General features: G+C 41.8%; 1 protein-coding gene across 3 annotated transcripts in view; it reads left to right on the top strand.

The window, feature by feature from the left end:
• The window catches only part of foxj3 (forkhead box J3), a 78,783-nt gene that overhangs the window by 46,245 nt on the left and 17,294 nt on the right, over positions 1-15,244 (top strand). For 2 of the 3 annotated variants that reach the window (XM_031301597.2, XM_031301595.2), the window contains exons 3-4: positions 5,914-5,949; positions 13,224-13,298. In XM_031301597.2, coding sequence (XP_031157457.1) covers positions 5,914-5,949; positions 13,224-13,298 — 111 coding nt within the window. The remainder of the gene's footprint in view (positions 1-5,913; positions 5,950-13,223; positions 13,299-15,244) is intronic. The other variant, XM_031301596.2, reaches the window with a different exon arrangement.

The following is a 15,244-nucleotide window of genomic DNA, read 5'->3' as shown; positions in this document are numbered from 1 at the left end:
CGTCAGACTGAATAATGGAGTTGTACCATAACGGCTGTTCAGTCTGAATATAAGTATACATTTGTTGACATTGAAATCACAGATGGTGCCTTTTAACATAGCCTCTTGTGTGTCCACTGATTTTTGCAGGAGAGGGGTACACTGATGAATTCTGCATGCTATAAATAGATCACAGTCCTTGGAATCTGTCTTTAACACTGACTGTGCCCTGTTAAATTAATCTAGGCTGGGTTAGACTAGGCTACTACTGCCAGCTTTGCCTGTGTAGAAAATGTAATTTTAGAAAAGTGTTACATGGTTACATGTGATTTAATTTTAACAAATATCTTTCAGTACGGGTCTGATTGATTTTGATTTTTTTTCTCCTGGTCTTTTTTAAAATATAATTAATAATATTCATAATTAAGGTAGCCAGCTCTCCCTGAAGAACAGTTGCCTCCTGTGAAGCATGCAGCTAATTTATCTGCCAACACTGTATTGTAGCTCGCACGCAGCGTTTCCTTTTCGGTAATGAAAGGAAAAGGGGCTGCAGGACTAATTAGCAGAGGCTGAAGAAGGATCTTTTAAAAGGTCTACAGCATCCTGAGACTGCTGATAGGGTCAAAGGTCTGTAGCTTGACTGAGGTAAGCTCTCTACTGAATATCCACTTAGAGCGACAGCCATGCTGCCTTACATCCAGACTGTAGGCCATTCACGTCTGATATAGATAGAATTTTAAAAGTCGTACACCAGCCCTGATGATTGCCATGTTGATGAAATCTGCATGGCAAGTAATTATCTTGGAAATACGTCTGGCTGGTGTTGTTCCATTTCATCTTTTGTTTTAATCCACCCTCTCTCTTCTCTGGCAATTATTTAACCCCCGTCACCTTCTGTGTCAGCCTCCCGCAGCTAATGGCTTCACAGCTCTTCACAATCCCTGCCTTGTTGGAATGAAAGGCGAGCAGCCTTGCGTCTCTACGCGACTCTGCTGCTGCCTGCCATTAAACGCTACTTATTGATAAAGATGTCACCATGGCAGAGGATACGTAGGGAAGGGTTTTTTTATGTCCTCTGCCTTGTCAGTGAAGTAGGATGGCTGTCTCTTATCCCAGAGAGATATTTGATCATCCTGCTGGTGCGTCCTCAGTGGGGTCAGCAGTCTGTGAGAGGGGGACAGTGACACAGCTGTGGAAGCCGAGTGGAACCAGTGATGGATGACATGCCAGAATGGGCCACGCTGCCTTCCCAGGCGCCTGTGTTGACAGGCACGGCTCTCAAACTCACATTCAGCATCAGTAGGGCTAATCGCGGGTCATGCTGGCCACAGATGTGACACGTGAATATCGCTCCTGTAATTGCTCATTTGTCAACATCATATTCTCTAAGAGCAGATTTCTGCAGCCACATTATTGAATAAAACTTGCTGTAATGGACAAATGTAAAAATAACCTAAATAAAATTGCAATGCAGGGCAGTGTAAGCATTTCCCACTTTGTTGTCTCATGCAGATTTGCCATCACATTAAATATAACCATTTGCTGTTGTTTAAAGCGGCTATATTCAATTATTTTTATATAAACAATTGATCACATGACTACTTGAATGTGAAAGGGGTTTCTCGGAAATGCTAAATTATTACCCAACTCTCAGCTCGTTGTTTTGGTTTCATCTTACAACTTTACTGGTTTGGTTCACTCTCACAGCTCTCATAGCGCTGTTTTTGGCCGCAGCAGTCAACTGCTCTAAGCTCTAAAAACTGACTGTACGTTACCTGCCCAGCACCAAGCGGCTGACCGACCCAGTTAATGACTAGATGGTGCATGGCATAGTGGAGCATTTTGCCGCAAAGAGCCAGATATATTTATCAGGAGTTGGTGGAAACCAAAACAGAGCTAAAAGAAGAGTGAATGTTGGATTTGCACTCATTGGGTGGGCACTAGTCTATATACACAGAGTTCCACTTCCGGGATTGCTCCGTTGCTGCCGGAAATTCCACCGGATGTCTTTCTTTTCGGCCGGATGTCCATTACCTTACATTTTCTTTGTGTTTTAAGCTCCGGTCGATTTATGAGGACTATGGTTAATTGCTCCGCAGATCTCTGCAGGGTAAAATCCAGACAGCTAGCTAGACTATCTGTCCAATCTGAGTTTTCTGTTACACGGCTAAAACAACTTTTGAACGTACACATGTTCCACCAAAACAAGTTCCTTCCCGAGGCTATTTTGCAGCGGCAACGGGGCTCCGAGCGGCGCTTAACATTTCTCTCCTGTCCCAGAATGCGGTATGGACTAGCCAGACCTTCCTCCGAGCGCTGTGGAGGAAGGTCTGGCAATGGTGGACACAAACATGATTCCACATGAATGCTTATGTTGCTTTGTTTCCACTGCATCCAAGTGGCCAGAAAAATAGGTTTATTGCAGGTTTATTTGGTGGACAGTATTTTAGCAAGACATAGGCTAAAACAGATTATTTAGCCAAGGGCCACTTACTTTTTCTACAGATAAATATAATTATTGTGTAAATGCCATTCATTCATTTTCTTTTTGCTCCTAGTATCCAATGGTGAAAGCTACATTCGGTGTTTCTACAAATGCATTGGCTCCTTTCTTGTAGTATGTAAATTGTTTTGTGAGTGTGTGTTTATGTGTGTGCTCACAGTGATTATAATCCGAGCCCTGGCTGTAAGCCCTTCAGCCTGTGCTACAGCAGCCGCAAGGCCACAGCCTCTCCCCACCAGTTAATTGCATCTGAATTAGTCCATTAATGTGGCTGTGTAGAGGGATGAAGGGGTGCACGGAGGTGTCTGGCCTCTTTTGACCACTGCAATGTATTATTAATGGGTCAGCAAGTCTGGCAGCTCTGCATTAACTTGGCTAATGGACTGTAGGGTGGGTCTGTGATTTCCTTTCAGAAGGAAATCAAATCTAATACATATTACAGAAAAAAAGCTTCTCTTAGTCTTTTTTTAGAGTTTGTTAGTGAGAGCAGAGCAGCGATTTAAAATGAGACGTTGCTTCTTGCCGTTCCTTTGTGGATTTGCTCCATGCTGACAGGTTACTAATGAGTCCAAGGTTACTCTGAGTCATCACCCTGTGTCTGTCATGGACATGTACTGTAATGTACTTTTGCTAATGAAAAGCAAAGTATGAGATCAGATTAATACGGATGATGGTAAATGGCTTACCTTTTTTCTCTGCTTGTGTAGTAGCCGAGTGTATTCAAGAACCTGGGGTTGACTGTAGTGAATGTAAGAGTGAGTTGCATGACAAGAACACAACTGAATAAGAAAATAAAGCCCTTTCTCTAGCTGATCTTCACTTTTGCTACTGACAGCCCAACCATTTTGAGTTGAGATTCTGATGCTAAAGTTTCTTTTACTATATTGACATTAAGGCCATTTGCCATATGGTCAAATTTAAATTATTTATTTAAAATGTAATAACAATAACTTAAAACAACAGCTTTTTTCACCAGTCATTTGCCGTTAAGCAGTGTCCATGCTGTCATGCCATTTAGCTGTTAGTATTTTATCCATGTTTAAGCCAGCTAACGTTACTAGCTAACAGCAGGCTAACGTTACCTGCTGTATGTTAACTAGCGTCACGCCCTAGGCTGTTTAAAAATTGAATCACGATACATTTTTTATCTCAACCGGTTGTAATCTTTACACATTTAAATAGATTTTTAACCGATTCACGATGCATCGTTACATCCCTAGTCACCATTTGTTTCTCAACAGTCAGTCACAAGAATATGACTATGCAAAGATAGAAGGTTAAGGAATGCATGAGACTGTTTTTATTTATTTGCAGTTTGATAGTAACATGCATAGTGAGCAGCAGCATTAGCTCTGTAATGTTTGTGTAGACATGTAGGAAAAATAAAAGGTCAAAACGTCTCCGTTTTTCCTCTGCTCAATATAATGTGTTTTTAGTAGGACTTCTGTTCTGTTTTGCATTTTGTTCTTCCAACATCACATTTTATGGTCTTGGTATAAAGATGTAAAATTTGGTTCTTGCTACTTAAGCCTACATAGAAAAGAATATACATGGAAGAAGCACACAAAAGGCTTCCTGTGCTGTTACTTAATTTGTCTTACTCTTAAGTGGACAGTTGGCACTACCCCGTCACCATTAGTAGCTGCAGTCAGTTCTTCATTGTTAGTGGGCACTGTAGTCAGCAGGCTGCTGTGAGCCATTGTCAGAGGATAGCATCAGAGGCTCTTCTTCTGGCTGATAATTAAGTGGCACACTGACAAACGGCTTTCATCAGATCCCTCATGTGGAACTGAGAGCATGCGAAGGCTTTCAGGGAGGATAAACCAGAGGACGTCACTTTGCCTCCAATCTTTCATGGCCTTGTGCTGCCTATGCAGCGGAGGAGTAAGGGAGAGAAAAAGAGCCCTGTGTACTGTAGCACAGAAGAAAAGTGCAAGCCTGCGTCGCTCAGACAACCATACTCAATTTACAGCACTGTGCAAGGCGGCTCTCTTTGCTGATATTGTCAGCCTGTACTGTGTCAGTTTCACGGTTTGTCTCGAGTGACCAAGCACACAGTATGTGCTACGTCTTTTTCCCCATTTGAGTATCTGTCAATTATTTTGATCCTCAAGGCTGATATAACTTGTGATGACCTTAGGTGCTGAGTGCATAAGAATAGATAGACTGAGTTTGAAACAGAGTGCAGACTATAACCCCCTTAAAACCTAAAATGTCCCATCACTACAACATGTTCCTACTCGTCCCCCATAAAATCAAGGATCAGTGTGGATGCTTTTTTTTGCAGGCTCCTCATTTTTAGACTTTAAAGCTGTATCAACATGTATTGTGTGTGTGTGTGTGTGTGTGTGTGTTTGCCAAACTGTAGCAGAAAACTGTTGTTACTTATAAATGTGCATTGCAAACTGGTGTCTGTATGCTCAGCCAAGATGGTTTGTAAACTAACGTTAGCTCATCAGCAGCTAAAGTAGAGGCTGTGGAGCTGTTAACGGATCATTGAGATGATATCACATGTCGTGACTTACCACCAATTACCAGAAGTAGAGAACTACAAATCGGTTACCATTAAATATAATTCTACATTTGAATGTATTTAATGATCAGCATAGTGAATGTCATTTTAAGTTTTGCAGTAATGTAGCTGTTATCCATAAATGTTAGCTACAGTTAGTAAGTTATTTGTCTAATTTAATGTTTGTCACTTGTCATGTCATTTTAATATTTTTAGCATTAGTGACCCTCTAGAAAAGTACTAATGGGCCCATTTGACCCCTTCCCAGATGATCACACTGGGCTGATTCTTGATTTTCTCTAGTGGTTGTTGCACAGTTTTTTGTATTCCCTAGACTTGATTTTAATCTTGCCGTGTCTCTACCTTTTTGTTCCAGCCTGTGTTGTATTGACTGTTTTACTGTCTTATCACTTCATTCTGCCAACTTCCATAGAGGTCTGTGCCCATCATCATTTCTCTTCAGTTCTTCTTGGTTCATCGCCAGTGACAAACCTGTTGAAGGTCAGAGATGTTCTCAAATAATCCACTTAATGGAATAATGCTGCACCGTGCAATAGTGTAGCAACACCAGAGGTTGTACAAAGTGGTTTGTGTGCGGTTTGGCTCTGAGCGAGAGAGTGAGACAGAGTGGGAGAGTCACAAATATCGGCAAAAGAGAGACCGACAGATAGTTCTCTGAGGGACTGTGCTCAAATAGGGCTCATATGAGTGGCTCAGGGCTTTTGTTGTAGTGTGACCTGCCATTCAGTGTTGCATTAAGTGAATTTTTCCCCCCACATCTTTTCAAATCTGCAGTGACCGCGTCCCAATTTATAAGGGGAATGCTCAAATTCCAAACATAGCATTCAAGTCGAGGCTGTAACCTCGAGTGCACCTAGAAAATAATGCAGAAGATGTTTTTTTCCTTGAATTTCTACAGGTCCATTCCAAGGTTGGCCTTACAGCAACAAAGCAGGTAGGGAAGGGAATGTGCCTGCGTGAGATTGAGTTCAGAACATTTATATTGGAGCTTTTGGTCTCTAACCCCACGCTTCGGTTAAAAAGGGAACATCCTTGGTGCAGCATTCATAAACTTTGTTTATGCTACTAGAGAACTATAGGGATTTTGTTTTGGCTCAGTCTATTGTCTGAGCTCTATAGGATGCAGCGTCCCTGGATTACCCTTCAGCAAAATTACTTGGCAGATATAGTCGGTTTGCTTTGCTTTTTTGGTATCAGATATGAGGTAAGCTCAACATCTACTGTACTTTTACTTTATGTTTACAGATTTCTTTCTTTTCATCTGGCTGTAGTTAATATGTAGACAGCATGGTCTAATAATCTGTAATAATCTGTAGTTATCAGAGATAGTCTAGTGTTGCTGTAGACGTCTGTTAGCTTGCTTGTATTTATCTATAATACATGTCTGAGGTGGCTTTCTTCCACTTATGAAGCACATTTTGTACCTGCAGCCTCCCCTGTCTATCCTCTTTGCCATTCCTGCAGTTTGAATGTATGGAGCCGGCCTCTGGAAACAATACACCTGTGGAGGCTGATAGAAACCAGTGACCTCAGTTGTCATTTCAATTGGCTCCCCTGTTGTGGCAGGCAAACCTTGACAGCGTGTATTATTTTTGTCTTTGTTCCTCGTATTTATTTTCTTTAATTATAGCTCTTTAAAAAACCTTTAATAATAAAGTCCAAGCGTTTCACTATTGCAAATGTTCTGAAAGGTTTTTTTTGGCTCCTGTCACTGTTCTCTCTTCTCCTGATAACATGTTCTTTTTGAGTCCACACAACATGTTATCGTTTATCAAGCTAATTTCTTTCTTGCATGTATTGCCCTCATTATATGAGCCTGCTAGTGAGAAATGGGTTTAATTTAGGCAAATACCCATTGTCGGGGGGGGATACAATTTCCCTGAAGTGTCATCTCCTTCTGCGCAAATGGCTGTTGAGTTTTAATTACTATAATACCTCAATGTGCTACACCAGATGACCTGGGTCTAGATAGCAAAAGTTAGCAATCATTTTGATTTTTCTTGATTGCTCATTTTATTTTTGTCTTTGCATTATGGACATAGACATAGAGCTCTCCTAGCACGGAATAGCAGGATATTATATTTATGACAGATTTCACCTTGGCACTTATTTTTCTGCGGCAGGCAAGTAAACTGTTTATGTTTTATTAAAACTACATATAGGTCAGTAAAGATCAGAGTCTATGGGGTTTAAAACCATGCCAACACATTACTACTACTGTAGATGCCAAGGGAGGCAGATCAAACGCCTTTGAAGATGGTTAAAAAAAAAAGTTGAAAATCGTTATAGTTGACTCCATTGGAATTTGAGTGTGGGTTTTGGGTCTCTTGGTAGCTCTCACTAGATGTGAGACAAGCTTTGCGGTGAGTGTTGTCAGACTTCCAATAATGCTTAAGTAGTACTAAATAGAATGTAAGAAGGCCTTTCTATAGGTGCTTAATGTTATTATTTTTGTCATTGAAACCCACCTACTTTCTCACGATTTTCATGTACACCTTGTGAATGTGTGTGGTAAAACAAGAGGTGACAGTGGTTTTAAGTGTTCATAAAGTGAATGCAGCATCCGGCACTCCTTTGTCATCACACAGCAGGCTTTCATCAGTCAGTCAAAAGAGCCTCGTTCTAATGGCCTTAGGGTCTTCTCACAGCTAACTGGATTAAATTATCCAGTGATTGCACCTGTACAAATTTACCTTTCTCTCCCTGTGTGTATGTGTGTCCAATAAAACATTTGTTTTAAAGCGGTGCCTTGCTGAGCGCATGCAGTGGCATCCCACATGCCTTCCCACACCCACTACAAATAGACAGCGAAGGTGCTACATTCCGTGGCCTCTGTGCCGATCCCCGAGGCTGAGGAGTATGTTCTGTGTTGGTGGGCATGTCACAGGGTCCATATAAAATAACAAAGGCCTAAAAATACAGGTGTGTGTGTGTGTGTGTGTGTGTGTGTGTGTGTGTGTGTGTGTCTCTTTCCAAAGGTCTTTCTCTTTCTTTCCATTTGTTTGGCTATTTTACATACTCATTCATTCACTTACCCACTCAATGGCCAGTTCTTTCTCTCCGTCTCACCATTCATCCATTCAACAGATTGACACAATGTCACCTTAACTAACCTTGCCTTACCACACTGAGCTTGAGTCTGTGTATATTTTTGCTTTTCTCCCTAGACCTGTTCTTTATTGGAGATGTATGTAATTTGGAAATTAAACTCAGGAATAGTTTTTAGTTGGAATATTTGCCTTATGAGCAGCTCCTGCAGCGGAGGTGACTGTAATGTTTGACCGCTGCTTCCTGACACCGTTCACCACTGCCTTTTTCGAACACACTGCAATGCTATGTAGAACACTTTGATCACAAAGACGGCAAATCCAGCAGCATTAAAGTTCCCCGCTATTTGGAGTTGAATATCTTAACACTTTAAGAACACCTCTAGGTCATCTCAGACTCTCAGTTGGAATGTTTCAAGTAAACTCACAACTGCCTCTTGTTGTTTGTGTTAGTTGTGGTAAATATAAGAGTGGGCCATGTGTTGGTTGGTTAGAGCCCCCGCACACTAGAGGCATAAAGTTGCAGGAAGATGGATGAATGTAGGAAAGCCAGCAACCTACAGGGGCATTGATTTATTCACATTGGACCACAGTGTGACTCTTCCTCTCCCTCGGTTGCTGGTTTTCATCCCTATGTCATAACCGGTATGTGTGCATACGTGTGTCTGTCCCAGCATGCCGAGTTCGCTCCCTTGGGTCCCTGACGGTGTGCACAGGGTGCCTCCTCCTCCCCAGCTGTGAGGAGCAGGGCTCTGACATGGCCTGTCCCTTTAGCTCACTCTGAACGTTTGACACGCCGAGCACAGAGGTCAGCCTGACCTACTTTCCCCTGGCGGCCCTTCTGCTGAGCTGCAGTGCTCCTCAGCGGGGGGGGGGGGGGGGAGCTGCTTACGCCTCCACTGCTGTCCTGGTGTGTTAAATCACCGCCATTTGTTAGGAGACACGTACCAGTGTGTGTGAGTTTTTTTTAAGGTGTGTAGGAGGCATCCCACACACTCACACACACTCACACACACACACACACACACACACACACACACACACACTCAGACACACACACAGGCTTGCGCAGAGGTTGGCTATGAGGAGCTCTGTGGGGGTTGCAGGTAGATGCTGGGCAGCACTTGGGCAGGACCCCTGCAGTGAGCTTTGTCTGACTCAGTTTGTGTATCACTGTTCACACCCTCTGACCTCTTCCACCTACTTCGCTTCCCTCTGTACTGTAGATCCACTTATACCCTAATACGCAACTTAAAGCCTACTCTCCTAAAGCAAATACTTTGTACTCACACAGACTTAGGTTATAAATCTAAGGAGCTGCTGCTCAAATGCTGACATATTGTTTATATGTGCAGCAGTAATTGGCCTTAATTTTTCATCAGCCTATCGTTGTCTTGCTCTCCCCTTTCCCTCCTACTCAGCAAATACACTGTGATCTATCAAATGCAGCGACTGTCGCTGTCACCATGTTTTCTTTTTCTTCCCCTGCTGCCGTTGTAATATTTTAAAGTCCCCTTTTGTTCTGGTTCATCTCTTCGCCTACAAATGACCCACAGCCTGCTAGTTTCACACTACAAATGTGTCTAAAGCAGTGGAAAAAGTTTGTCTGACACAATATGGGATGTTGCGGGCACAGGGCCTGTCAGGAGTAGAAAAAAGCAGGCAGGCTAAGTTCATTAAAAAGTAAACTTCTAATGTAGCGGCAGGCCTTGGCTGCTTGACTGTATCAATGATTTAGGCCCAGCAGAAGGTCCTTAATGGATAGAGCCACCTCTCTGCAAGTTCAGCTGCTTCTGTCCGCCTGGCATCAAGTGGCACACACACTTAGAGACTGTGAAGAGAAAATGGTTTTAAGTACTTAAGTGTGTATGGCATTGTACAGCTTGCATCAGAGACCCTCCCGCTCAGACACAACCCTATTGGACATGTCTCAGGGTTTTAAAGTAGCATAGTAGCTGGCTAAATTGAGAGCCTCCTGTCTGTTTGTCACCATTCGCTATGCATGATCACATTCTGCGTTCACATTGTTTTATTCAACTGAACTACATGTAAAGTTGAACTGTGACAAACTAGGCAAGGGACAGAGTGTGGCTAAAAGCACAAGGCCTGTGTAATGGTGCTGTCACTGCGTTCTGTGTAAAGGAGTCAGGCTTGGCTTATGATGAGGAAGAGCATCTATGTGCGGGCAGAGCGGGCAGGATCTTTAGTCACGTCTATGTGTACTCAACGTTGGGGTCCATCAGTAGGTCCGTTACTCCAAGGGCCACCAGATCACCATTACTTTGCCTGTCTTATAGCATTTAGATTTATGTGTCAGGTCTATGTGTCTTTTTCAGATCTCATTCTAAAGATTAGCGTTTTCTGCGTCACAGCATTGCACATTCTTACTTGGAGGGAAAGTGGCTTTATCATGTGGCTGGATTACATTCAGACCACATGAAGTTCTGATCGCAGTACAAGCCTGAGTGCTTCCATATCTAGTTTTGAAGATCCGATAGCAGTGTGACCAAAATATATTGTGGTTTGAGACCTTTCCATAAATGTATTCTGGTATGTAACGGAGGCTGTAATGGTAGATAATGTTTTGTGTGGCCGTTGTAAAACTTAAAATACAGTAAAACTAGAGCCAAAACAATTGGTCAATGAATCAATTAGTCAATCGACAGGAATTATATTTATTCATAATCCAATAATCATTGCATTTTCAAGCAAATATAAAGATGAATTTGAAGATTAGCTACTTTCTTTAATAGTTTTGAATTGAATATCTCTAGTTCACATAATGTGCTCTCCGAACTTGTGATGGGCATTTTTCCCTCTTTTGACATGTCGTAGACTAAACGATTAATCAGTTAATCGAAAAATAATTGACAGATTTATTGATAATAACAAAGAATTGCTGGTAAGATAGACTACACACATTTTAAATGTGCGAATCTTCTGTTTTGTGTCAATTTTATTTTGATTCCTGACAATCTTGTGTGTAGGCGTACAACAGCCTGCTTGTACACGACTTGTAAGACTGTGTGTCTCTTATTACCTCTGTATTATATTTTGTGCTGTTGTCTTTGTCTGTATGGATTCAATTTCCAAAGTTCAGGTGTGTGGGTGATACTCCACCCAAAAATCTTTTGAGTTTCAAATAGATGCTATGGTTATCTTGAATCTGTGTCATTTATATTGGATTACAATGGTAGTGAGACAAAAAGTGTCAAAATGTCCTACAGCATAATCCACTTCTCTGCTGCCCATTCTCATGCTCAGTATGTTACAAACACACAGAAAGAAAAGCTACTCACGCTCCCCCAAGAACATTTGAAGACTTTTGACTTAACACTATTCAATTTCACATCATCTTGGACCTTTATTATTACTATAGATAATGCCTAAAAAGCTTGAAGACAAAACTAACTATAGTGAAATAATTATTTGATTATTTACACATCACTCCCTTGGTCTAAACATTTTATTCTTCTGGCTATGTTTGCCAAGTAAATCATTTTCTGTAAATCAAAAAAGCAGATTAAGAAAACTTTTAAATAATGTTTCATGAATTACATTTATTCACAAATGACTTATGACGAACAGTTCACTGTATAATGGTAGGGAAAACCCTGCATTCATTTTTATAGGTGATTTTTGTCCAAATCAACTTACAATACATTTCATACAATAAATTCAACCTTGATGGGTGCAAGAGTTAGATGTCATCAAACATTTTAAATGTAACCCTATTAAACAAACAACTGAAAGCATGTTCAGTGCTACAGTACAGGTACTTAGGGCAATAAGTGAGTGCTAGCCAGTGTGTCAAGGTGTAGTCTGAAAAGTTGGGTTTTCAGCCTGCAGTAGAATAAGGGCTATGAGTGCAGGGCTTGGCCATGGTTTGAAGGACCAGTTCCCTTCGCTGCTCTGCAGGCTAGCCCCAGAGTCTTAAACTTGAACTTGATGCAAGCTGCAACAGAGAGCCAATGTTGTGAACAAATTTTGGGGCATCCATTTGTGTAACATGGATTCTTTGTGAAAAATAATACTGCATACTTTTTGCAACCTTCTTTCAAACCTACGGGGAGGATTGTTTGATACTCAAAAGATAGATTTTGGGTTGAGTTTCACATTCAGAAAATGTTCCCTTCTGGCACAAGAACAGGATTTTTTTTTTTTTACTATAACGCCAGTTTTCCCCTCTGTTATCTGTTGGAGAACAGTGTTCGACTACTTTTGGATTGCATTGGCATTTTAAAGTGATTTAACCAGAGAGATTGACAGCATTACAACAAGGCTGCCATTATCATCCCTCCTGTGGTATAATTGCTTATACTGTTGAATAAGCAGCTCCCATTTTTTGCACTTCGGGGTACCTCTCTCTCTGTGCCTCTCTACTTATCTTCTGCATCCGTTAAACTCATCAGAGAATCCTACAGCTTTTTAGTGCGGCCATCTGTCAATACCACTCCATAAAGTGGAGTGGAGAAACGTGTGCATCCATTGGTTTTTGTAAGCCCTCAGCTGGCCTGCCTCCAGCTGGTTCTGAGGGCCTTGCTGTAGCTGGTTAACCCAGGCCTGGAGCATCGCTCTCCAGCCCTTGTGGCTACTTCAGCCCACCTCGCCTCCCCAATCAGGCAGCTGGATGAACCTCCCTCTTCACTGCTGTGGAGTAGCTTGTAACACTATAATGAGTTAACTTTCAGAATGATCTACATAATTTATTTCCTGCCCACACAGGAGCCTGCTGGAGCATTAATTAATATCAGTCCCTGGTATCAGCAACCATCCCAGTGTGGGATTCCTTCTGGCTCCTATTTTTGGCACCCAAGGAACTCGATATGTTGTGCAACCAGAATGCAGTTTGTTGGACATTGATGAAAGATATTGCTTCCTGGTGGCTTTGTACACAGATTGTGCTCCTGTGTATATGTGTGAGAAGTGAAATCTGGACACAGTTGCAGGCCAGATCTCACGCCACTGAAACGAGCTGACCTCGATGACAGGAGCTCCTACTAAACCTAAATGATACATGCCAACAAGTTGTTTACCCTTGTTGCTGCTGGCAGCGATGTTCTCCACACTCAAGTACTACAGACTTGTTTGTGAAATCTGATTTTTTATATGTGTTAACTCACCTCGCCACCTTTCTCTTTCTGTCTGTTCTCCCCAACAGAACTCAATACGGCACAATCTGTCATTGAACAAGTGTTTTCTCAAAGTGCCTCGCTCCAAAGATGACCCAGGAAAGGTGAGACTTTTAAACATGAATTTGATTATAAACTCACAAGAATATATGTAATTATGAAGAGAGAAAAAATACAAATAGAACATGTTTAGTTTAGTTTGTCAGCTGACAGAATCCACTGTTACAACATTTATTTTGGTGTGTATCATGCTATCTCTGGTAGAAAAATGTTACCTTTGAGTGGCTGCCAGGACTCTGACAGTCTGGAAATGCACGGTATGCTCGTAATCTATTATGACCGTCCCACCCCCACAGAATTGCATTTCAAATGTAAGGAGAGACTAGTTTGTTGGACCAGCACAGACAGCAGATGTTGGTGATGGAAAAAAAAGTCAAAGACTGGTAGAGATGGGGCCATAACAGGGTAGAAGTCAGGTCATTTCCAGAATATTGCATCCCTGAAGTATTTACTTAAGGTGAACCTGAACCTACTGAGGATACAATCAGAACGTATTTGCTCTCTGCTCAGCTCCCTTTTTTCTTCTCTGTTAAAGGACATATAGTCCAACATGTAATTTGACATTTGAATCTCCATAGGACCACCGAAAAGTAGTTTTTTCAGCCCAATTTACATCACTATCTGTAGCGACATCAACCTTATAAGGAGTGTACCCTGGTCCGCTGAGTAGTTCATGAAGAAGAAGCCTATAGTCCTGTTAATCTGATGGTGTGCATAGGTCTAACCATATGTAGCCTAACCCAGATTTCATCCTAGCACTGTCAGAGCATACGCTACATATGCTTAGGGAACCACACAAATAATTACCCACACACACGCACGCACGTACACAACGACACATGCATGAAGAGCTACGCCTAGCTGTGTAGAGGATGGGGACTGAATGCTAATTTCATGTTTTGCTGTAATCCTCTGATATTGACACTCCTGGGAGCTGCTCTACTAAATACAAAATAATCTATTGCTGTATGGATCCCATTCCAAATGCATGGCCAACATGCTCGCATCCTTAATGTTTAATTTGGAATTTTCCTCACTCCCTTCCCCCCCCCGAAGACAACTTCAAAGAGGCGCTAGCCGCTCTTGATATGTTGCATCAATATTGTAATGTGGCAGGAATATGAGAACTGCTGGTTGGATGAGATAGGAGAGTCATGTCGCTCTCTGCCTGACACTCTCTCTCTCTCTCTCTCTCTCTCTCTCTCTCTCTCTCTCTCTCTCTCTCTCTCTCTCTGAGAGATAGTGTTAGAGATGACGGTTGGTATTGTACATACACACACCCTGTCTACCTTGAAGGTAGAAATGCAGTCTCTGAAGGCTACCGTTAAAAATCTTAAATTAATTGGTCTCATAACTCGGTCTGGAGTTGCCAGGATAACCAGTGTAGTTGTTGGGTTTGTCTGTTCTATATTTACACACAAAAGGGGAACTAGATGACAAAATGTATGTTGATGTATGAAAATGAGCGGCGTCATTTACCGGAAGAGAGCAGGTAGAGTACATCTCTTATCAGGATCCGTTTTTTTTTTTTTTCTTTTTTCAAACAGTCTTTACAGCATCCTTTGTTTTATGGCTGCAGAGCATATTGTGGCTTTGCCCCAGACTCCACAGGCACACTTTGCTAGGCATTTCTACAGTATATTGCAAGATAGTTGTGAATAATTTACTGACTCTTTATATGTTTTCCTCCCAACTCTCTTGGGGTGGGTGTAGGGAAATGCAGAAACTCCCCTCCCATGAGGGTTAACTTAATGTTTTCTTCCCCCCCTAATTAAAAGAAATGCCACCAAGCCTTGCTTTGTTTCTGTGGCTCCTAATTTTGAAACATCTGCATCTGTACCCCTGCATTTAACCCCTGCATCTTAACACATAGAGACACCTTTTCTCACCTTTACATACATTCTTCAGTTAAGCTTCTTGTAAAAACATGGGGTGGGTAATGAGGTTTCTGCTGCATTTTACTGTAGCCTACATCAATATGAGATTCTCA

This window comes from Sander lucioperca, chromosome 6, assembly GCF_008315115.2.
Source record: "Sander lucioperca isolate FBNREF2018 chromosome 6, SLUC_FBN_1.2, whole genome shotgun sequence".
In the NCBI taxonomy this organism is placed as follows: domain Eukaryota; kingdom Metazoa; phylum Chordata; class Actinopteri; order Perciformes; family Percidae; genus Sander; species Sander lucioperca.
Note: the sequence above shows the minus strand (reverse complement) of the source record. Positions and strands in the feature narration are given on the sequence as shown.